The sequence below is a fragment of the Podarcis raffonei genome, chromosome 16 (assembly GCF_027172205.1).
Source record: "Podarcis raffonei isolate rPodRaf1 chromosome 16, rPodRaf1.pri, whole genome shotgun sequence".
Lineage (NCBI taxonomy): Eukaryota > Metazoa > Chordata > Lepidosauria > Squamata > Lacertidae > Podarcis > Podarcis raffonei.
The window spans coordinates 12,835,056-12,856,253 of record NC_070617.1 but is presented as its reverse complement, the minus strand read 5'-3'; the positions used below and the strand labels follow the sequence as shown (position 1 = coordinate 12,856,253).

Below are 21,198 nucleotides of genomic sequence, written 5' to 3'. Positions count from 1 at the left end.
GAGGACAGCTCCTACCGCAGTGTCATTGGAGTGCCTGTTGCTTTGAGCTGAGGAGGAAGGGTGTGTGCTTGTTTTCCCTGAGACTTAAAGCAGGAAGGTCTCACCATGAGCCCAGAGATGGGTAGCAATGCCACGCGGAGTCAGGACCCACTGGAATGCAGCGAGACTGAATTCCGCTTTTGTAGTTAATCTGAGGTCAGTGTACAATTTGGAAGAGTTCCTGTCCTTTTCTAGGCTCAGGAAATGGTAGAAACACCCCCCCCCCCCCGCCACAGCCCTCTTGCAAAAAGATGCGCTCTCCTGCGGCGAGTGGCCACCTTTTTTGAACCTTGAAAGAAAAGGCAGCGTGAAAGAGTAGGGTGAAATGAGAGAGGGATGGGTAACAAGGGATTGCCATAAGCAAATGCTTCGCTTTGAATGGGGGTGAAGGCTAAGAGGCAGAGAGGGGGAGTCATTGTGGGAATGCCCACTGAAATCCAGGTTGGCACAGCCTTCTAAATCAGTTTCTGCAGCTGTCCTAATAAATGGGGCACTGCAGCAAGCAGGTTCGTCCAGGGAGGTCAAAGAGGACAACTTCACAGGATCCTCTGCTCCAGCGTGGCCTTACTGATGCATTGATACTATAAACAGCATCGGGTTTTTGCTAACAGTGTGCCATCCTGTTTTGCCTGCAGCTGGCAGTTGTCATGTGGCTGATGACGTACGTTGGTGCCATCTTCAACGGGATCACCCTCCTTATCCTTGGTAAGACGCAGTAACGATAGGTGCCGTGGCATCGGCAGCCTGGCCCCTCGCCAATCTGCAGTTACATTTGACCAGGGAAATCTTAAAGCATTTGCCCTGTGGAGTTATACTCTAGGTTCAGCTAATCAGGATCTTGTTTCATACAGCGAACAGCAAGATACTTCCAGGGAGCCCAGGGGCAGGATGTGAAGGCCAATATCCTCCCATTTGCACACCAGCAACTGGTTTTCGTTGGCAGATTCCCTCTGGTTGTGACTGATAAAGAGTCTAACTTAGCTCTAAAAGAGGATTGGACAAATTCACAGAGGAGAGGAGAGGTCTGTCAGTGGCCATTGACATATCTTGTGGCAGAGAGTTCCATAATTCCACCTAATTAATACAGCTTTCAAAGGCTGCCTGTGTCTTGAGGAACAGGCATGTCTCATAGGAAGAACATAAGAAAGTGCTGTGAACTGAGTTAGACCCTTGGTCCATCTAGCTCAGTATTATCTACACTGGCTGGCAGTGGCTCTCCAGGGTCTCAGGCAGGGTCTTTCTTTCCCAGCCCTACCTGGAGATGCCAGAGATGGAACCTGGCACCTTCTGCAAACAGAGCAGGTGCTCCTCCACCACTGAGCTGCAGTTGTTCTTGGTCACTCATGCGCTGTCCCATTTTTAAGGCCCGGGTCAGCCAGGGTCACGGGCACAGTGAAACTCAAGAGAATGAAACCTCCAGATTCCATCGTGGCTGCCCTTGCGCTATGCAGCCCATCTGATCAGCCTGCCCCAGTTTTGTGACCCATCTTGGCTACCTTGGTGACCTGTGACTTGCCTTTGTGTCGTTTCAGCGGAGTTGCTGGTTTTCAGCGTCCCTGTCGTTTATGAGAAATACAAGGTAGGTAACCTGGAATGTGAGCTTGTGTTGTCTGGACCACAGTGGGCTGGTTGACTGGTGCGCGGAGGCAGGGGGGTAGGCAGTGTGGAACAGTGGGCCCATCTTTGGATGAGGGATGATATCTATTTTGGTGCCATGTTTCTTTGGTCAGGGGCTTTCCACAGAGCAGGCATGAGCAGAATTTATCCTGTATACTATTTATATAAAAAAAGACCTGAGTGTTTTCCATAATAGAACTTGGAGCTACAAAAAGGTTCATTCAGCGAGCACAATTACAAGTTATGCACTATATCCAATATAATCTAGCAGAGCCTCCGTCAACCTGGCGCCTTCAATATGTTTTGCCCAACAGGCCATACAGGCAGGGGCTGGTGGGAGTTGTAGTTCCAACATCTGGAGGACACCAGGTTGGCAAAGGCTGTTCTAGCAACATCTGGGCAGGTGCAGTTACCTATCCAAAGCAAAAGAGAGAGAGAGGTTATGCTGTGTGTGTGTGTGTGTGTGTGTGTGTGTGTGTGTGTGTGTGTGTGTGTGTGTGTGTGTGTGTGTGTGTGTGTGTGTGTGAGTGATGCCTTTTGTGTAAGAGCACAGTTGCACATGGCAGCCCTGGTTAGAAATTCACAGTGGTCTTGTGCAAGTTGGTTCCCATACACCTCTTCTAATTACTTTTGGGTTTTTTGTTCCTAGACTCAGATTGACCATTACGTTGGGATTGCCCGGGAGCAGATCAAGTCAGTTGTAACAAAGTAAGTCCCATCAGTGTTATTGGCAGGCTTCAGTATTTTGACTCTTGCCATGTGCAGCCCTCTGGGAAGTGTGGTGAGCAGCCAGACTTCAGATGGGAGGGCAAGGCTGCGGGGGGGGGCATCTGTTGTAACCTGCCCTGGGACCTTAGGGTGGGTATTTAAGGATAATTAATAATTGGGGCCAAAGCAACAAATCACCCACCCTTTCCTGGCTGCTGCTCATCAGACTGTAGGGTGGCTTAGCTTGGTCCTTGACAGCGTCGGACAGTGTTATTTGTTCTTTGCTTATGTTATTGTTTAATTATTATTGTATTTGTCACTTTTAAAAACCAATTAAATTAATGGCAGGAGAACATTAGTTTGGAGAGCAAAGCCAGTCAGAAATTGTAGGCATCTGGTTACCTTAAGTATGAAATTCCTTACAGGTGTGGTGTTATGCTTTGCTTTCATCTTTGAGCCTCTTTTGGCTGTCTTGCAGTCAGAACAGTTGACCTTTCAAGACATGAAAGGGCTTTTGCCAGTCCAGAGGGACAAGCCCCTGTACACACAAGCAGCTTGCATTATTTAGACAGCCATCATCGAGATCAGTTTAATGCTGCCTGCATGTGGTAGCCATGTTTAACCTAGCAAGGCTAGCAAGGAATTCCACTTTGGGGCACTGAGGATGCTTCTAGTGCTCATGATGCCCCTCTAGCAAAGGCCCGAAGGCTGGATGGGAGCTAATCCAGAACACTTGATTCATCATCAAATACATGCAACTGGCAAGGTCTGTCTTCTGTCCATTTTTGAGAGATGACTTATGTGAATTTGAGTGTGTTTTGTTATTTATACCCCACCTTTATTCAGTAAAACTCAGGATGGTGTGCCTTGTATTTGTCGCCCATCCAGGCCCTGACCAGATCCAGATTTGCTTTCTGTTCGCATCATGTCATTTCATACCATATTGAGAAGTGTGACATGGGTCACTTTATCTAATACCAGGACTTAAAATGACACAAACATAATTGTTACTCCTGTGCCCCCAGCATCTAATCCCACCTCTTCTCTCTTTCTCCCCCCCCCCCCACCCACCCAACAGGATTCAAGCAAAGCTTCCTGGAGTTGTGAAGAAAAAGGCAGAATAACCTTGCAAGGAGCCAGGACTCAGCTGTTAACTAAAATGAAACAAAAAATACCCCCTGTGTCATAGTTATAACCATTGTTACTTGTACCTATGAAGGAACATGCCGAATCAGCTTGATGTGTGCATTCCAAGCTTACTGATTATGTTTTTATATATATATAAAAAAAGATTTTAAAAAATCCACCCCCTCCCCAAAGCCTAAACACTGGGTTCAGAATGCACTGGACTAAGCACGAACTGGTGTCAGAAGTTTAAAAGAGGGGAGGGGCACCCTTTGGCTCTAAAGCAGCTCTGGTGTCCTGTCTTGGATGGAACATTATAGTAAGCCATCAAAAATGGGTGTTCCTTTTCATGTTAAGAGATGTGCTCTCTGCTCAGCGGGACATTAGCATTTCTAAAACCAGCTTTGGTAGGCTGAAATAGCTGCAAGGTGAAGCTAGTCTGTTCCTCTCTTCTTCCTTGTTCTCTATTTTCCCCCCCCCTCCCCCCCTGGCCTCCTTACAATGGCAGGACTTGCTTCAAGTGCAATGTTCCCTAGTTCCACTAAGGCAGTGTCTCTTACCAGGCTCACCCATCTTTCTGCCATGGACTAACTGGCCTGAATGAAGAGGGCAAGCTTAAGGAAGCTTCAAAAAGTACCCAGCCAGTACTTATCTCCCACCCTCGGTGCATGTACCCTCACTGATGGAAAGGGGAATTCTCCACCCCCGCCTCCCTTAATGACATCAGTTCTCTTTTAGTCTGGTTCATCTTCTGCCTTCCTTACCACCACCCCCAGCCACAGAAATCAGTTCCTTACCCCACCTTGATTAAGATTACTTCCCCTACCCCTTACTCTTAAATGAAAATGTCTGTAACTGCTGTACACTTTGCTGTAAAAAGCAAAACTCAAGCTGGTGAAAAACCGAGAGTTCTGCATGTGATGCCCCAGTCACTTTACTTCCAGTCTAGGACCAGGGGCAGGGGCTGAGTTGCAGAGCACTGACACACCTTGACCCTGATCTTTGTCCTCCCCTCCCCCCTCCCCTCCCCCCTCCCCTCCCCCCTCCCCTCCCCCCCTCCTTTGGGCTGGCGAGGAGCTGCAGTCTTCAAGGACAGCAGTTTCAGGGCTAGAGTTTGGGGTCCCTCTCTCACAAGCTATGTCATGTGTGTTTACAGTTTTAGAAAGATGTTTGGGACTGGAGGATTGTCTTTGAAGAGTCTTACAGTTTTTAAAAAGGCTTTTTTTGTTTTGTTTGGGTTTTCAAAGGCTTCCTTGTTGGGAAGCAAATCTTCCATGATTCCGTGATGGTTTATCACCCACAGCTGCCAACTGCGGTCGGACTCCCCCCTCTGGCGGTCTGCACCAAGTTAAGCCCATTCCCCCCGGCGGGCACTGCTAAATTGGTGGCACAGCTGCTTTCGGATGAAAGATGGGACCATGCACAGCTGGACGGGTGGGGGATAAATTTGAAATTCAGGTTGGCCAAAGGGAGCCCACCTCCTGCCCAAGGCTGAGCGAGGGGGGAAAGAGTCGAGTTGGCAGCTAAAATGGAAGGGACCACCTTCCCCCCACCGCCAGCTGATGGATCTCAAGTGGAAGGTAGTTGGGGAAGGGCAACATCTTTCTTAAGAAATCCAAAGAAGGCGAGCCTGTGCTGCCCTCGGCCCTAGGGAACTTCCCAGGGTTGGTCATCCCTCCGCCTTGTCCAGCTGCGTTTCCTCAGCTGCTACCTTTCTTGTTGTAAACAGAACAGCTGGAAGGTGGTGCTGAAAATAGGCGTGAGCAGAGCATCAGGCTGCTGTTTTTTGGACGCGCAAAGATGGCTGCTGTCGCCCAGCCCCGTATTGCCTGTTCCCACTCTTTCCTTGCTTTGCAGACCTTGGTGCAAAGCTCCTGGAGGGCATGCACCCACAGGGCCCTGCCGTACGCAAGTCTGGCAAAGACACGATAGGACCATAAATCAATCCAACAAATAGTTTCATTGGCTTTTTTTTTTAAAGACCCAAGCAATTTGAGCTGTGTGTCTCTTTTAGGTGGAATAGGAGCTCTTAGTGAGAGGTGCATGAGTGTCTGATGTGCTTCTGCACTCCCCACCCCCCAGCCCAGCCTGAGTAGGCATCTTGCACTGTCTTGTCCTGACTCCTCTTCTCTCCACTCCCACCCCCTTCGAAGACCTCTTCTCTGCACTGGAAGCCTTTGGCTCAGCTCTCCCATCTGTTCTGTTAACTGCTGTGTTTGAATACCGTGAACCGACCTCTTTGTGCCCGGCAGGCTTTTTAAAAAAACAAAAAAAAGAGAAAGTTGTACGTAGGTGGAGAAAACGACAAAAACTACTAATGAAGCTCTTTTGCGTTTGTGTGCGTTTGTTGTGTACAGTGTGTGCAGCATTCTAAAAGTATGGTAGTGCCAGTTTGGGTACAGGAGGAAACCTGGTGTGAGGTTCGGAAGAGGACTGGATAAATGCAATTTGATGTGGTGTTAATAAAAAGAGCACAACATGTACAAACTCCAAGAAACCTTGTCGTCTTTAAGTTCTTTCTGGGAAATTAATGGATGTGACCAGGGTCCCATTAATTTCAATGGCTCTACTCTGAGTAACATTCAGTCGGCTGCCACCCATTATATTTCCAGGGTAAGCATAACAACAGCCAAGTCCTACTGAGAGTCGATCTGTTGAAATTGATGGCCACGACTAATGCAAGTTCATTGATTGCAGTGGGTCTGCTCTGATTAGTAATAAGGATACTTGCTTTAGATCAAACTCAGCCCTCCAGATGTTTTAGGACTACAATTCCCATCATCCCTAGCTAACAGGACTAGTGGTCAGGGATGATGGGAGTTGTAGTTCCAAAACATCTGGAGGGCCAAGTTTGCCTATGCCTGCTTTAGACGGTTTGCTGGGGAACTCTTGGTCCTCTAGAGATGTTCCTGAGCCACAGCTCCCATCAGCCCTAGGAAGCACAGCTAATGGGCCTGGGATGATCAGCAGGCAATGCTGAGCCACACGTACCAAGGAAGGGTCTGACGAAAGGCAGCCCACCTGCCTTTCCTTCCAATGATTGAGATCCCTGCATTTGCAGGGGGGTTGGACTTAGAGGACCCTTAGGGTCCCTTCCAACTCTACAATTTGATGAGTGAAATGGCACAGGATGGCTTGTGAAGGCTTGAACCGCATGAAGTGGCCTCATAAGGACTTGGATGCGCTGCTGCATCTCAGCCAGTACAATGGAACCTTGGAAGCTGAATGCCGAAAACCCGGAAGTAATTGCTTACGTTTTCAAACGCGCCTCGGAAGTCAAACAGCTTCCACTGCGTGTTTTTCAATTTTCTCAATGGAAATTGCCAATAGCCCTTTGCACCTCAGTTGTCGAACATTTTGGAAGTCGAACGGTCTTCTGGAATGGATTATGTTCGACAACCAAGGTTCCACTGTACTGCATAGCCCAGCCTTCCCCGCCCTGGTAGGGACTCCCATCTCCCAACCCAGTGTTTTAATTTCAATGTATTACCAGAAGGTGAACAATCTGTACCTGAACAGAGGTTGGGGGGGTGGATCCTGGGGCCTGCCAGTTGTTGCCTGCCACCAACTCCCATCCCTGAACATTGGTTGTGCTGGCAGAGGTTGATGGGAGTAGGAGATGGCAACAAGCGGAAGTACACAGGTCACCACCACCACCAAAAAAGCTTTACATTGGTTCCCATTATTTTTCCCACGGACAATTTGAAAATGTCTGATGGTCTTGAAAGATGTTTTTTCTGCTTGTTGCAGCCATTGTAATGTACTGTGCGATTTGTAATTGTGTTTTACAGACATGATGCAGGCCACCTGAACAAATCTTGCAGACTGCTGATGGTCCAAAGACCACAGTTTAGGAACCCCTGTTCTTAATCGAGGAGAATATTAAAATCTAAAAGGCATCCCAGGTTTTAATTAAAAACAAACAGCCCAGAGCCTTAGGTTGCATTTTAAAATAGCATCATTTTTTAAGGATTTATTGACATAACCTGTTTTACAAAACTTAGTGCTTATATATATATATATTTATATAATATTTTTTAAAAACCCTCCATATTAATGCAAAACACCTTTTCACAAGAGACACGGATGAGGTTCCAATACAGTCACAAGGTCATAACGGGCATTATTGAAATTTTACCTCGGAGTTCACGTTTCACAAGGATAGCTACAAAAAGGACCAAGCTATTGATTCAGAAAGATGGGATTGAAGGAGAACAGCTGTGCAAAAAATGTGACTCCTACTTTCACCTTGGGTGGGGGGAAGGAACTCTGCAAGGGGGGGTCATTCCTTTAAATGTAATTAAAGTAGAGCATGAGACTCTTCATCTCAGGGTCGTGGGTTCGAGCCCCATGTTGGGCAAAATATTCCTGCATTGCAGGGGGTTGGACTAGATGATCCTCGTGCTCCCTTCCAATTCTCTGGCTCTAATTTCCAGCAAGGATCAGCAAATTGGATTGTAAGTGCGGCTTTTCTTGTCCCTGCTTTTTTTGATATATGGCTGTAGGCTCTTTTTAAATTCAGTTTCTAGCCCTCATTTATTTCTAACGCATCTGGTCACCACTAACTCTGGACACATGGCCTGTGCAGGGCAGAGGCTCAGCAACTCAACCAGCATAACACAGCTGGAATCAGGCTGTTCCTTTGGCCTAGAGCTGCCCATCTCAACCACAGACCCTCTTCAGTCTGGAGCACAGATCTTTCCCAGCCCCTTTATGGTGGAGAATGAACCTGCAATATTCCAAATGGAAAGCAGGTGTTCCATCACTGAGCAACCGCATTTTCCTAAAAAGATAGTGAAGATTCCAGTCCTCATGTCTCTTGAGTTAAAGGGCCTATTTATAAACAGGAAGCTCCAAATCAAACCATTGGTCTGTCTTGCTCAGAATTCCCAACATTGACTGGAAGCAACGGTTAAGTTTTTTGGCCAAGGTGTCTTCTCTCAGCCCTGCCTGGGAATGCTAGAGATTAAATCTGGGATTTTCTGCATGCCAAGCAGATTCTCTGCCACTGAACTAGGGTCCCCACTGCCAGAAGGCAAAGTGCAAAAGGTTTACCAACCCCATTTCTTTAGTCTCCTAATTCCATCTAACCTAAAAAGGTAAAGGGACCCCTGACCATTAGGTCCATTCGTGGCCGACTCTGGGGTTGCAGCGCTCATCTCGCTTTATTGGCCGAGGGAGCCGGTGTACAGCTTCCGGGTCGTGGCCAGCATGACTAAGCCGCTTCTGGAGAACCAGAGCAGCACACGTAAATGCCGTTTACCTTCCCACCGGAGTGGTACCTATTTATCTACTTGCACTTTGACAAACTGCTAGGTTGGCAGGAACAGGGACCAAGCAACGGGAGCTCACCCCGTCGCAGGGATTCGAACCGCCGACCTTCTGATCGGCAAGTCCTAGGCTCTGTGGTTTAACCCACAGCGCCACCCGCGCCCCCTCATCTAACCTAGGGTTTCCCAAACTTGGGTCTCCAGCTGTTTTTGGACTGCAGCTCCCATCCCTAGCTAGCAGGACCAGTGGTCAGGGATGATGGGAATTGTAGTCCAAAAACAGCTGAAGAAACCCTGATCTAACCCTGTTCTGGCAATTCTGCTACAAATAGTGCTGTTGTTTTTTAAAAATAAAATCCATTTTGGGAAAACCCAAGGGTTGTCCTCACACAGAGCAGACCCACCGAAATTAACAAAGTTAGTTATGTCTGTAAACTTCAATGGGTCTCTTCTGAGTAGGGCAAGCATGGCAAACACCCCACATCTTGCATAATTCTAAGCTTTTTAGACAGATAAATCTGGGTGGAGCATACATTGTCCTCTTGAGACCTACAGATGTAGCTGTTTGTTTTGAAGCGGGATTGCATTTGGAAAGGGGTAAATACGCCTTGATCACAGGAAGCTGCCTTATACAGAGTTAGACCTTTGGGTCCATCTAGCTCAGTGCTGTCTACACTGATTGGCAGCAGCTCTCCAGGGTTCTGGGTTCTCTCCCAGCCCTACCTGCAGGTGCTGGGGGATGAACTTGGGTCCTTGGCTACTGAAACTTGCTCAGCACCTGCTCACTGGGAGCAAAAAGGTAAGTGTCCTATGTCAATTCACATCTTTTTACGAGGAAGACCAACAGCAAATAAAGTAGTCCACGTCCTCCTAATTTACTTACACCAGAGTAAGAGCTTTTAGGGGTAGGGACTTGGAAAGACATGGGTCAAAATTAAAACCCAATGACAGAATGCTATAAATGCAAATTGGGATATAGGGACGCTATCAGCAGCTCCTCCAAGTGACACTTTTCTGGACTGTTCCATTGTAGATAGAATCGGGGGGAAACCTACCTGCATGTAGAAAGTTAGCACATGACAGATTCAACCTAGCATTTTCCTATGTAGCAGGGTTCACACCCCCGCCCCAGAACCTGGCATAGTACAATCCAGGAAGTGCTGAGTTGCTCAATTCATTTGAGAGTCCAAAATGGCCATCTTAAGTGCAATCACAGGGGAAATGCTCACAACAAGCCCAACTCCTCGTTTCAAATATTTTAACATGGTATATTAAGTATGGCCTATGCTGCATCAAGCAGGAAGGCCTCTTACAATATTATTCTGCAATATTCTAGGGATGGGATGGGGGCAAGGGCCGTAATTTGTTCACCCTTCGGCTATATGATGCACAGCCGCAATTCGGGGCCTAGGCACTTGTGGAGGACATGGGAATTATTTGTGGCACAGCTTGTGAGGGAGGAACTGGATCTTACCACCCACCTACCTGCGGGCAGGTCACAGTGGGCAGCTACCCGTCAACCGCTTGGTGTCGCAATGGCGTCAGGTGACCGTGTGGATAAAGGAACAGGCCACAAAGTGCAAATGATTACCTGCTTGGGGTGGGTGGCTTGCAAAAAAAACCAAACCAGGGCATAGCAGGGTTCTGGCAACTGCAAACCCTCCTCTGGCCGAATGACAAACTTACGTCCACCACGTCTCATGTCATCTATTTCACACGTAGGATAGCTGGATGTGGCTCAGCTGAGGCCTGGCCCAAACAGCCTCCCAGACCAGAACGGGAGGCCTAGCTATAAAACCACCTGGCCCTTGATGCCTTGGAGCAGGATGGGAGAACCTCAGGGAGCATTTACCTGTTGCTCCTCCCATTTTTGGCTCTGGCTCCGCCCACCGCTGCCAAACACCCCTAGAAGGGAAGGCGGCCCTCAGGCTGAAAAAATAGGTGCCCCCCCCCCCTTACAGTAGCAGCAACTTTGCTTCCCACAGAAACCTCCAGGCCTCAGGCCTCGATTAAGTGCACTTGCCCCCCGCAAGAGTGCTCTTACAGACCTTCCTCACTTCAGAAAATACCGAAGCTTCCCCCCACCACCCCACCTACCTTTCCGAAACCCTACCAAAATAGTTGGGAGCACAAAAAATCCAGGTGCAGAGAAAAGGGGCTTTGGGGAATGGGGTGGGGTGAAAACACCTTTAAGAAACCCTTTGTCACTAGAAGAGAACATGCAAATCAAAATGGATGCTGTGCAGAGAGAAACAAAGACGAAGCAAAACAAGACTTCCCCGGCGTCTGCATTATTCGCTTCCAGTTGCAGAATTCTGCACTTTCCGATTCCAGTCGCAGAATTCCGAAACCTGAGAATTCCAAAAGGGAATTCCGCCATCCATAGGAGGAAGGGGTGGGGAGGAAAACAAACAAGTTGAGTTTGTCGTTCAGCGGAGTCCACCCTGCCACCATGAGGGCAGTCCACGTCCGCGGGCTACACCGTACATACCGGCAAATTGTAACCAAACCCCATTTTCCCTGCACCTTGGACACTTGGCTTGACGTCGGCAGGCTCAGAGTCTGGGCTGGGGGAGGTCTTTGTGCCCAGGTGCCTGGGATTCTGAGCCGGCCCGTTTTCGGCATAGGCATCGAGGATGGTCTGTTTCTCCAGCGCTGTGAACTCCAGGGAGAACCGGTGGACCTGAAGGATGTGCCGCTTGATGGTGCTGACTTTAAGGGTCGCCAACGTGCCCCCGCACACCATACACACCAGCCCGTGCCGCTGCTCGTCGTAATCCATCAGGTACTCTACCCGCCAGCGCGGCTGGTAGTTCCGGCGCTGACCCCGCCGGGACGGGGCACCGGCCAGCGAAGACGCTGCCTCCAAAGATTGCTGAGAGGGAGCTAGTCTTCCTGCTGCGGGGGCCTCTTCCTCATCTTCTTCCTCTCCTGCAGGCATTGTCCCGCCCTCTTGAGATTCCTCAGGGGACAAAGGGGGGTTGCAAGCCGGCTGAGATTCCACTGGAGGGATAGAAGAACAACAGCGGGGAGATCACAGTCCAGCCAGGAGTAATCAAATATCTCTGCAACTTAGGACTGTCGTATTTATATATTTATATTTAATTATTATCACTATTACTATTATTAAACCGTATGCTGAACTGTGAAATAAAGCACCTGGGAAACCATGAAGCTGGGAGTCCAACAGCTGTCTTTTTCCTCCTCCCTCCTCAATCCCATTTCCTTATGTGCCATGTCTTTTAGCTTTCCTGTTGTTGTTTTTTTGTTTTTCCTTTTGGCCGAGGGAGCTGGCGTACAGCTTCCGGGTCGTGTGGCCAGCATGACTAAGCAGCTTCTGGCGAACCAGAGCAGTGCACGGAAACGCCATTTACCTTCCCGCCGGAGCGGTACCTATTTATCTACTTGCACTTTGACATGCTTTCGAAATGCTAGGTTGGCAGGAGCAGGGACTGAGCAACAGGAGCTCACCCCGTCGCAGGGATTCGAACCGCCAACCTTCTGATCGGCAAGTCATAGGCTCTGTGGTTTAACCCACAGTGCCACCTGCGTCCCCTTTTAGATTTCCTGTCAACAGCCCTGCTACTATACTGCCCTCCGTGAAAGAGCCCCACCCATTTTTTATGATAAATGAACCCAGGCACAGGCAAACTCGACCCGCCAAATGTTTTTTATTTATACCCTGCCTTTCCCAGTTCAAAAACTGGGCTCAGGGCAGCTAACAACAAATTTAAAACACTTAATTGTAAAAGCAGCATAAAATACAGTATAAAAACATGAATAACAATAAAATTCAAAGTTCAGAAATCAATTTAGGGGAAATCCATCTAATAAGCATTAGTTAATCACCAGGGCTAGCTGGCTGAATAATAATAATAATAATAAAGGTATTATTATTATTATTAATTATTATTATTATTATTATACCAGGAGCAAAATGCACCTGGGAGATTTCAAACCCCGCCTGCCCCTTACCTTTGTCTGCCTCACCGTCTGTTTCAGGCAAGGAGTCTTCCGCGTCCGCCAGGCGGGCCACCTTCTGGTTCCACTCCTCCACGATGAGGGCCTTGACGTGGTGGCTCAGCTGGGTGGAGTCCGGGTGCTTCTGCTGAATGTGCCTCTTGATGGTGCTCATCTTGAGCGTGGCCAAGGAGCTCCCGCACACCATGCACACCAAGCCGTGGCGCGACCCATTGTAGTCCATCAAGTACTCCACCCGCCAGTGCTCCTGGAAGTAGCGGCGGTGGTCCCTCCCCCGGGCCGGGGCAGGAAGACCGCTCTCTTCCGAGTCCCAAGCGCCGGCCTCCTCAGAGCCGTCCTCGCCAGCCGGCTGGTCTGGGGACGTGGGAAGGTCCACCTCCTTCTTCGTCAGGTCCTGAGGGAACGGCTCAGACTCTGCCTCTGGGGTGGATCCAGGAAGGAGTGGGAAAGCGGGGGGACAAGAGGACGGATTTAATTACACAAAGGTCCTGCTTACCGAACACACAGTGTTCCCTGCAAATCGATCATTAGCCGAGCATTTGCATAAGGAGTCAATGATTTCCATTGAGTCCTGTGGGGAAATTTCTAATTTTGATTTTCCCCCCTAATTTTTCAAAAATTCTAATTTTGAATTTTGACCTCCCAGTGTTCCCTGCAAATCGATCATTAGCCGAGCATTTGCATAAGGAGTCAATGATTTCCATTGAGTCCTGTGGGGAAATTTCTAATTTTGATTTCCCCCCCTAATTTTTCAAAAATTCTAATTTTGAATTTTGACCTCCCAGTGTTCCCTGCAAATCAATCGTTGCCGAGCGTTTGCATAAGGAGTCAATGATTTCCATTGAGTCCTGTGGGGAAATTTCTAATTTTGATTTTTTCCCCTAATTTTTGAAAAATTCTACCGTATTTTGCGCCCCATAGGACGCACCGGCCCATAGGACGCACCTAGTTTTTTTTGGGGGGGGGAAATAAAGAAAAAAAATTATTTCCCCCCCAGGTGCGGGGCTGGAAGAACCAGGTCGGGGAACAGTGGGAAGGCGCGCTCCGCCTCCCCGCTGTCCCCCGAGCTTGTGGGGCTGGCGATGGGGAGAAGTGCGCTGAGCCCGGGACTGCAGGCAGCTCTGCGCAGCCATCGGGAGCCGGGCGGGACTTCGCGCCCCGCTCCCGATGGCCGCGCAGAGCTGCGCTGAGCCCGGGACTGCAGGCAGCTCTGCGCAGCCATCGGGAGCCGGTCTCCCGAGGGTTGTGCAGAGCTTCCTGAAGCCTGCATTCGCCCCATAGGACGCACACACATTTCCCCTTCATTTTTGGAGGGGGGAAAGTGCGTCCTATAGGGCGAAAAATACGGTAATTTTGAATTTTGACCTCCCAGTATTCCCTGCAAATTGATCGTTAGCCAAGCGTTTGCATAAGGAGTCAATGATTTCCATTGAGTCCTGTGAGGAAATTTCCAATTTTGATTTTTTCCCCTAATTTTTGAAAAATTCTAATTTTGAATTTTGACCTCCCACCGAAAAACAGAAAAAATGCTCTCTGATTTGTCTGATCGCTCCCCCTCACTCACTCACTTCATTGCTCCACCAACCAGCAAACGGCAAGCAAGGAAGTAGAAGATGCTCTCTGTTCAAGTATCTGAATCTGCGATGTGTCTAGCGACGTTTGGGTAGTCATTCCTCATGTTTGGACAGGTGAATGTTCGCTGTTTCTCGTTCGTTAAGCAGAACCTGCACATAGTACTGCCAAGGTTCTGGTCTTGCCCTCTGTATGTGCCTCACTTCGCATCCTCTGCTCTGAGCCAATTCATCTGCAGTAACGACCACCCCTTTGTAGCTCTGGGAACAGTGACATGTTAAGGGTGCTAAGATTTGTTAGGAGACCCTTATTCCTCTCACAGCGCTGCAATTCACAGAATTCCCCAGGAAGAGATGGAAAGTGTGGCTCTGTGACAAGGGGGTTCGCTCAGTAACTTTCAGCACCTTTAGCAAACTATAACTCCCAGGATTTGGGGGGGAATAAGCCATGGCTGTTTAAAGTGGCATGATACTGCTTTAAAATGTATAGTACAGATAGCAAAGACAATACTGAGCTAGATGCACCAAAGGTTCAAGGCAGCACAAGTCAGTTTGTTTCCAACTCACAAGCCATCCCCGTTTTGAGGACACTCCATTCCGCATGCCTATCTTTTGATTTTCCAGGTTTTGCCACTCACCAGGATTCTGTGCCCACTGAGCATGCTCAGTCCGCACTCACTTATCTGTTTTGTACTTGCACAACTTGACTGCTGAATGCCTCAACTTCTGGCTACACAAGGATTCAGAGGAATGAGCTTCCTGTTCGCACCTGCTGTTTGGCCCTCCCCCCTGATCATTCGCTGTGGCTGCTGGGAGCTGGAGTTCTGCACCATACGGACAACGCTGGGTTCCCTTATCCTTGGTCACTAACGTGTATCCTGGCTTTCCTTCAAGAAGAAGAGCTCCTCGATTTTAAGAATAGTGCCTGACTCAGAGAAGCAACACAGCAGGCCCCAAACTTATGCGGGGCTTACGCTCCAGGGATCCATGAGCAGATACAAAATCATGCAAAGTCAGGAAGATACCTGGAGCTCCCCTCTGTACAACCAATCCTTTACCTTCCTGGACTCCGGGAAGGGAAAGGTCGTTTGAGGCCTCAGGAATGCTCGGGGGGGGTCCACACCCTTCCTGAGGGTTCAAGCAGCCTTCCCAGAGCCTGGGAAGCAAAGCTGACGGCTTAAAAACTATTTCCGTGACAGGAAAAACTGGCGCAGAACGAGTTTTCCAAGCCCTCTGCCTTGCTTACTGGGCTCTGCAAAGGTCACGCGAAATCCCGTGTGGCCTTCACAAGGTCTCAGACAGCCTCTTCCACCAGTTTCTTCACCCTCCGCATTCTCCATTTACAGTGGTACCTCGGGAGTCGAATGGAATCTGTTCTGGAAGTCCGTTCAACTTCCAAAATGTTTGGAAACCAAGGCACGGCTTCCGATTGGCTGCAGGAAGCTCCTGCAGCCAATCGGAAGCCGCGTTGGACATTTGGGTTCCAAAGAACGTTCGCAAACCGGAACACTCACTTCCAGGTTTGCAGCGTTCGGGAGCCAAAATGTTCAAGTCGCAAGGCGTTCGTCAACCAAGGTATGACTGTATTTATTTACCTTCGCGCCACCTGCACGATCACGTCATTTGCAGGCCTGCTGAAATATCGTTTTAATTCCGGCACTCAGCTTCCGGCCCTCCCCTCCCGCCCTCTGCCCGCTTCCTGCCTCACCCACTGGTGCCTCTCCTGTGCCCTCGGCAGGCGGCACCACGGCCCGGGCGTTCCAAGTCTCCAGGATGCTGGCCTTCTCAGCAGGGCTGAAGCCAAGCGAGCTGGGGTGGGCATCCATGACGTGCCTCTTGATGTCGTCCAAGTTGAGGCTGGGGAGCGAGGAGCCACACATCATGCAGAAGAGGCGGTTGCCCTGAGGGTCATAGTCCATCAGGAACTCAGACTGGAACCAGCTCTGCAGCGACTCTTTCAGGTAGCGCTCCAAGTTCTGCTCTTCCCCTCCCGGGGAGGCTTTCAGGGCCAGGCCGGAGGGCCGTCGCCCCCCACGAGAGGAGAGGGGTCCTGGGCCACGGCGCCTCCTGCGGCTGCTACTCAGCGGAAATTCTCCACCTGTACAGAAGCAAGGCAGGTGGAGAGCAGGTGAACCTTCCTGTCTGCTTTTCGGAATCTAATTTCGTCAGAGATGATGAACATTATTAAATAAACCATTGTCTGCTGTCCAAAATTAATATTACTGATATCTACAAAGTGTTCAGAAGAATTGGTCTTATATTTCACATTTTCACATGCGAAATGTGAATTTATGAATATAATGTAGATGTATCAATATGTAAAGATTTCATATATGTATTGCAACATTAATAATAAATTAATTAAGAAAAGAAAAAAAAAGAATTGGTCTTATATACCGTATTTTTCGCCCTATAGGACGCACTTTTTCCCCTCCAAAAATGAAGGGGAAATATGTGTGCGTCCTATGGGGCGAATGCAGGCTTCACGGACCTCTCTGCAAGCAGCGGGAGCACTCCTGCTGCTTGCTGAGAGTTGCCTGCATGCTGAAGCCCGCGTGCGCTGAGCTCAGCGCGTCCAGGCTTCGCGGACCTCTCCGCAAGCAGCGGGAGCGCTCCCGCTGCTTGCGGAGAGTTGCCTGCATGCTGAAGCCCGCGCGCGCTGAGCTCAGCGCGTCCAGGCTTCGCGGACCTCTCAGCAAGCAGCGGGAGCCAGCGCTGGGCTCCCACGGCTTGCAGAGAGCTGCCTGTTTGGGGGCTGGGGTCGGGGGAAGCTCAGGCTTCCCCCGCCCCAGCCCCGCGCCTGGGGGGGGGGAATAAATTTTTCCCCTTTATTTCCCCCCCAAAAAAACTAGGTGCGCCTTATGGGACGGTGCGTCCTATAGGGCGAAAAATACGGTATATGATTGTGGCAGCTCGAGTAATAATTGAAACTCAGGGGGGAAACAGCCCAAAATATTACGCTGAACACTTGGTACCACCCACTCTGGAATACAGCTATAATTGTAAAAAATCACACATAATTTGAGATTTTGACAAGCCTAGAACCTCCAGACATATGATTTGGCATTCCTTTATGACATATACAAGGGAACCATCATTTTCAAGACAACCCCCGTCACCACCTTGGCAAATCTGGGACTATGATAATCAGATCACGACAATATTTACTTGGGCTTTGTTTTTGTTTTTAACCCACGTACAACTGCACTTATTTTACGTGTCTGTTTTATCGTTTTGCTTTTCATCTTTTAATTTTCATCTGTTCTTATATACACTATAAAATTAAATTAAAAATCTTCACAAAAAGATAAAAACAAAACCTCCTTATCTGCTTGGGGTGGCCACTTAACGTATTTTTTATATATAAAAAAGGAAGGATGAAAGGAATATCCAAAGGTAAAAAAAAGTTGCATGGGTCCCCAGGGAGGGAAAACAGAGATCATCTTGTCTTTCATCCGCAAGGTTCAATTCCCAATGACTGTCTTTATTGGAAAATCAATAAAAATGATTTCAAACAAAACAAAACAGAGGATAAGGCTATCCGTGGCTACGATTAAGGTGATCCACAAACCAGCGAACTTAGGCCCCCCTACCGTGGCCCCCCTCCTGAGCCTCGGGCGCGTTGGGGTGCTCTCTGGCTCCGTCGCTCTCCGCCTCGAGGCCCAGGTGGGCGTCCCAGCTGTTCATGATGACCTCCTTCTCGTGGGCGCTCCAGGCCAGGGAGTACGGGTGCTTCTGGCGGATGTGCCTTTTGATGGTGCTGAGCTTGAGGGTGGCCAGAGAGCTGCCGCAGACCATGCAAATCATGCCATGCCGGGCGGCGTTGAAGTCCATCAGGTACTCTGCTCTCCAATGCTCATGGTAGTAACGCCGGTGGTCGCGCCCGGGGATGCGGCTCTTCCCGGGCCTCGACGCCCGCTCCTCGCAGTGATCCGAGTACTTGCGTCCTCCAGAGAGGAGGGCAGAGGGGTCCGTGACGGCGGTCCGTCGCACGAGGCCGTTCCCAGAGGGCCGCAGGGCGTGTCCGGAGCGCAGCTCTCCGCTGCTTTGCGAATCGGCCGCCTCTTCTGGGAACAGGGACTCTTCTGCGGAAACACAAACACTTGCCTTCAATAATAATAATAATAACGAGTGGAGCTTACGACGAAACCTCTTCCTATTTGGTGTTTTAAAAAAAGAATTAAAGAGCTGTTGAGAGTAAGGGTGGCGGCGGTTAGGATTAGCACAATGGATGATGATGAAGAAGAAGAGTTTGGATTTGATATCCCGCTTTATCACTACCCTAAGGAGTCTCAAAGCGACTAACATTCTCCTTTCCCTTCCTCCCCCACAAGAAACACTCTGTGAGGTGAGTGAGGCTGAGAGACTTCAGAGAAGTATGACTGGCCCAAGGTCACCCAGCAGCTGCATCTGGAGGAGCAGGGAATCGAACCCAGTTCACCAGATTACAAGTCCACCGCTCTTAACCACTAACAACACAGATAGGTTCCCGGCTGCAAGGAGGATACAGTGTACAGTGGTACCTCTGGTTAAGAACTTAATTCGTTCCGGAGGTCCGTTCTTAACCTGAAACTGTTCCTAGCCTGAGGTACCACTTTAGCTAATGGGGCCTGCTGCTGCCGCGCCACTGAAGCATGATTTCTGTTCTCATCCTGAAGCAAAGTTCTTAACCCGAGGTACTATTTCTGGGTTAGCAGAGCCTGTAAGCTGAAGCGCCTGTAACCTGAAGTGTCTGTAACCCGAGGTACCACTGTAACTGTTTTGACAGGGGGCAAAACAACGGTTGGGGCAGGGGCGGTGGTGCAAGACTTGCTGGCCAGGAAGCAAAGATATTGTGTCACTTTTGTGAAAGCAAGGTTGAAGTAGTGGGACCTTAGGGTTGGAAGGGGCACCAGGGTCATCTAGTCCAACCCCCTGCAAAGCAGGAGTAACAGACTTTACAGGGGTATGGAGGAAAAGAGAGGGGTGCTGTATACAACATTGGAAGGGGCTGGTTTCAAATGGGCAGCAGGACCTGTCAAAGAGACAGGCCCACAAAACCACTCCTGGGGGCTGGGGGCTGAGAGGGATTTGTCCAACCTGGGTGGGGAGGGAGGGGTTTCCCCAAAGGAGGAGCCAAACTCCCCCGAAGTCTTCCTGATCTTCAAGGGTGAGGACACACACACACCCCCTTCAGGAAGAGAGGGCTCCCCCCTTTCCACGTCATTTGATTCTTGGCAGCTCGGGTTCCTTTTGTGCTCAATCCCTCGTCGCTATTTTTTTTGAATGGGAGAGGCAGGAATCCGTCCAGGGCTAAAGTGCCCAGGAAGATGGAGGAAGGCGGGGAGGGGGGGGGATCTTAAAGGGGCCATCGCTCTTCCGCCCCCCGCCCCCCCCCCCCACCGACTTCCTTCTCCCTGCCCAGCTGGGCAAACTTGCAACACCCCCCACAACAAACACACCCCTACCAACACCGACCAGGTATTTTTTTCCCCGGGGGGGTGCCACTCTCCAACTCACACACGACCAGCAGGTGGCGTGGAAAAGAGGTGGGGGCGCGCGCATATATTTCCCCCCCCCAAGAGGGGGCCTTTTGTACTCACCTGGATCCTGGGGCTCGAGCTTGATGCACAGGCTGGGGGGCTCCTCCATGCTTGGTTCCCTCCCTCCCTGCCTAGGGATTCATCTCCACCCCCCACCTCGATGCACACAAATAACCTTCCCGGCTTCGCTGTGGATTCTCTCGGATACGTTGCAATATCCCCCCCTTCCCCCCCAACCCCGATTTCTTAAAATAAAAATATATATGGATAAATTGCAATTTTTTCTCCCCCCACCGCTTCTAATCGACTTGCATCAAGGCTCCGTTTCCACGGCCGAAAAAGAAGAAGGAGCAGAGCCAGGCAGGCTCCGGTTAGCAGGGTGGGGATGCCTTTCCCCCCGGGGCCCCTGGGGCTCCTTTAAGGGCTCCTGGGTAAATTTAAAGGGGACGTGCTCTATTTTTGCAGCTGAGGGGGGAGGGAAGAGAGAAAAAGAGGGGAGCGGAGGAGAGGGGGTGATTCACTGGACACCCCTTCCCCCCAAAAAAGTGTCTCAAAGCATCCCTAACCCGGTTCTTCCTCGTTGTATTGTTTTGTCCCCTAAGCTATATATATATCCATATATCCGTATTTAAGGTGTATTTTTTTTAAGCCTACATAACTAGGTTCCTAACGCGGCCCCCTGCTGCTGCGCAAGGGGAGGAGAGATTTTGGAAAGTGGGGGGAGGGGAAATTGGGGAGATGAGAGGAAGGGGCTTCCCCGTGGCCCCTGGCCCTTCAAGCAAGCCTTCCGTTCACTCCGATTGTGTTTTAGCTGTTGCAGGTTCTCTTGAGTATACATCATGCATTTGAAGCACATTATTCCGCCCACCAAAGAATCCTGGGAACTGTAGTTTACCCCTCTCCCACGGAGCTACACTTCCCAGCACCCTTAACAAACTACAGCTCGTGTGTGTGAATAGGCTTTAAAGTGAAGACTCCGGAATAAAGCACGTTTCCCCCCCAACAACAAATCCTGGGAACTGTAGTTTTTTAGACGTGCTGAGATTTTTTTGGCCCTACAAGGGGCAAACTACAGTTCTCAGATTTGTTTGTGGGGAAGTCATGAGCTTTAAATGTATCCTCAATATCCCTAATGCACATTCTAGAGAGGAATGCACAAGCAGGTAAGTGGGTCAATACATCATGGAGATTCCTAGATGCAGTTTTGGAGAGTTAGCATTCTCCGCCCTTGTGACACATCTCTCTGTGGCAGGTGTGAAATATGCAGAAATCCAACAGGTGAAGCATACAGAGATGCACTGCTATGAAAAGCTTCCCTTGTTGCATTTCTGCCTACCTGGCAGGGTTCGAAGACTTGGGAGCTTA

At 49.6% G+C, this 21,198-nt stretch overlaps 3 protein-coding genes across 5 annotated transcripts in view; 1 reads left to right on the top strand and 2 right to left on the bottom strand.

Annotated features, from left to right (window-relative positions):
* RTN3 (reticulon 3) overlaps positions 1 to 3,538 on the top strand; it is a 37,011-nt gene extending 33,473 nt beyond the window's left edge. For all 3 annotated transcript variants that reach the window (XM_053369112.1, XM_053369113.1, XM_053369114.1), the window contains 4 exons: positions 675 to 744; positions 1,572 to 1,618; positions 2,306 to 2,364; positions 3,443 to 3,538. In XM_053369112.1, coding sequence (XP_053225087.1) covers positions 675 to 744; positions 1,572 to 1,618; positions 2,306 to 2,364; positions 3,443 to 3,488 — 222 coding nt within the window. In that variant the 3' untranslated portion in view covers positions 3,489 to 3,538. The remainder of the gene's footprint in view (positions 1 to 674; positions 745 to 1,571; positions 1,619 to 2,305; positions 2,365 to 3,442) is intronic.
* Positions 1 to 21,198, bottom strand: part of LOC128403931 (dual specificity protein phosphatase 10-like) — a 259,214-nt gene that overhangs the window by 199,616 nt on the left and 38,400 nt on the right. The window lies entirely within an intron of this gene.
* Positions 8,823 to 20,347, bottom strand: ZFTA (zinc finger translocation associated). The gene is made up of 5 exons (XM_053369118.1): positions 19,894 to 20,347; positions 17,905 to 18,396; positions 16,020 to 16,409; positions 12,735 to 13,160; positions 8,823 to 11,762 (listed from the first exon to the last, which is right to left on the bottom strand). The coding sequence occupies exons 1-5, from the start codon at positions 19,940 to 19,942 to the stop codon at positions 11,236 to 11,238; spliced, it is 1,884 nt and encodes a 627-aa protein (XP_053225093.1). The 5' UTR covers positions 19,943 to 20,347; the 3' UTR covers positions 8,823 to 11,235.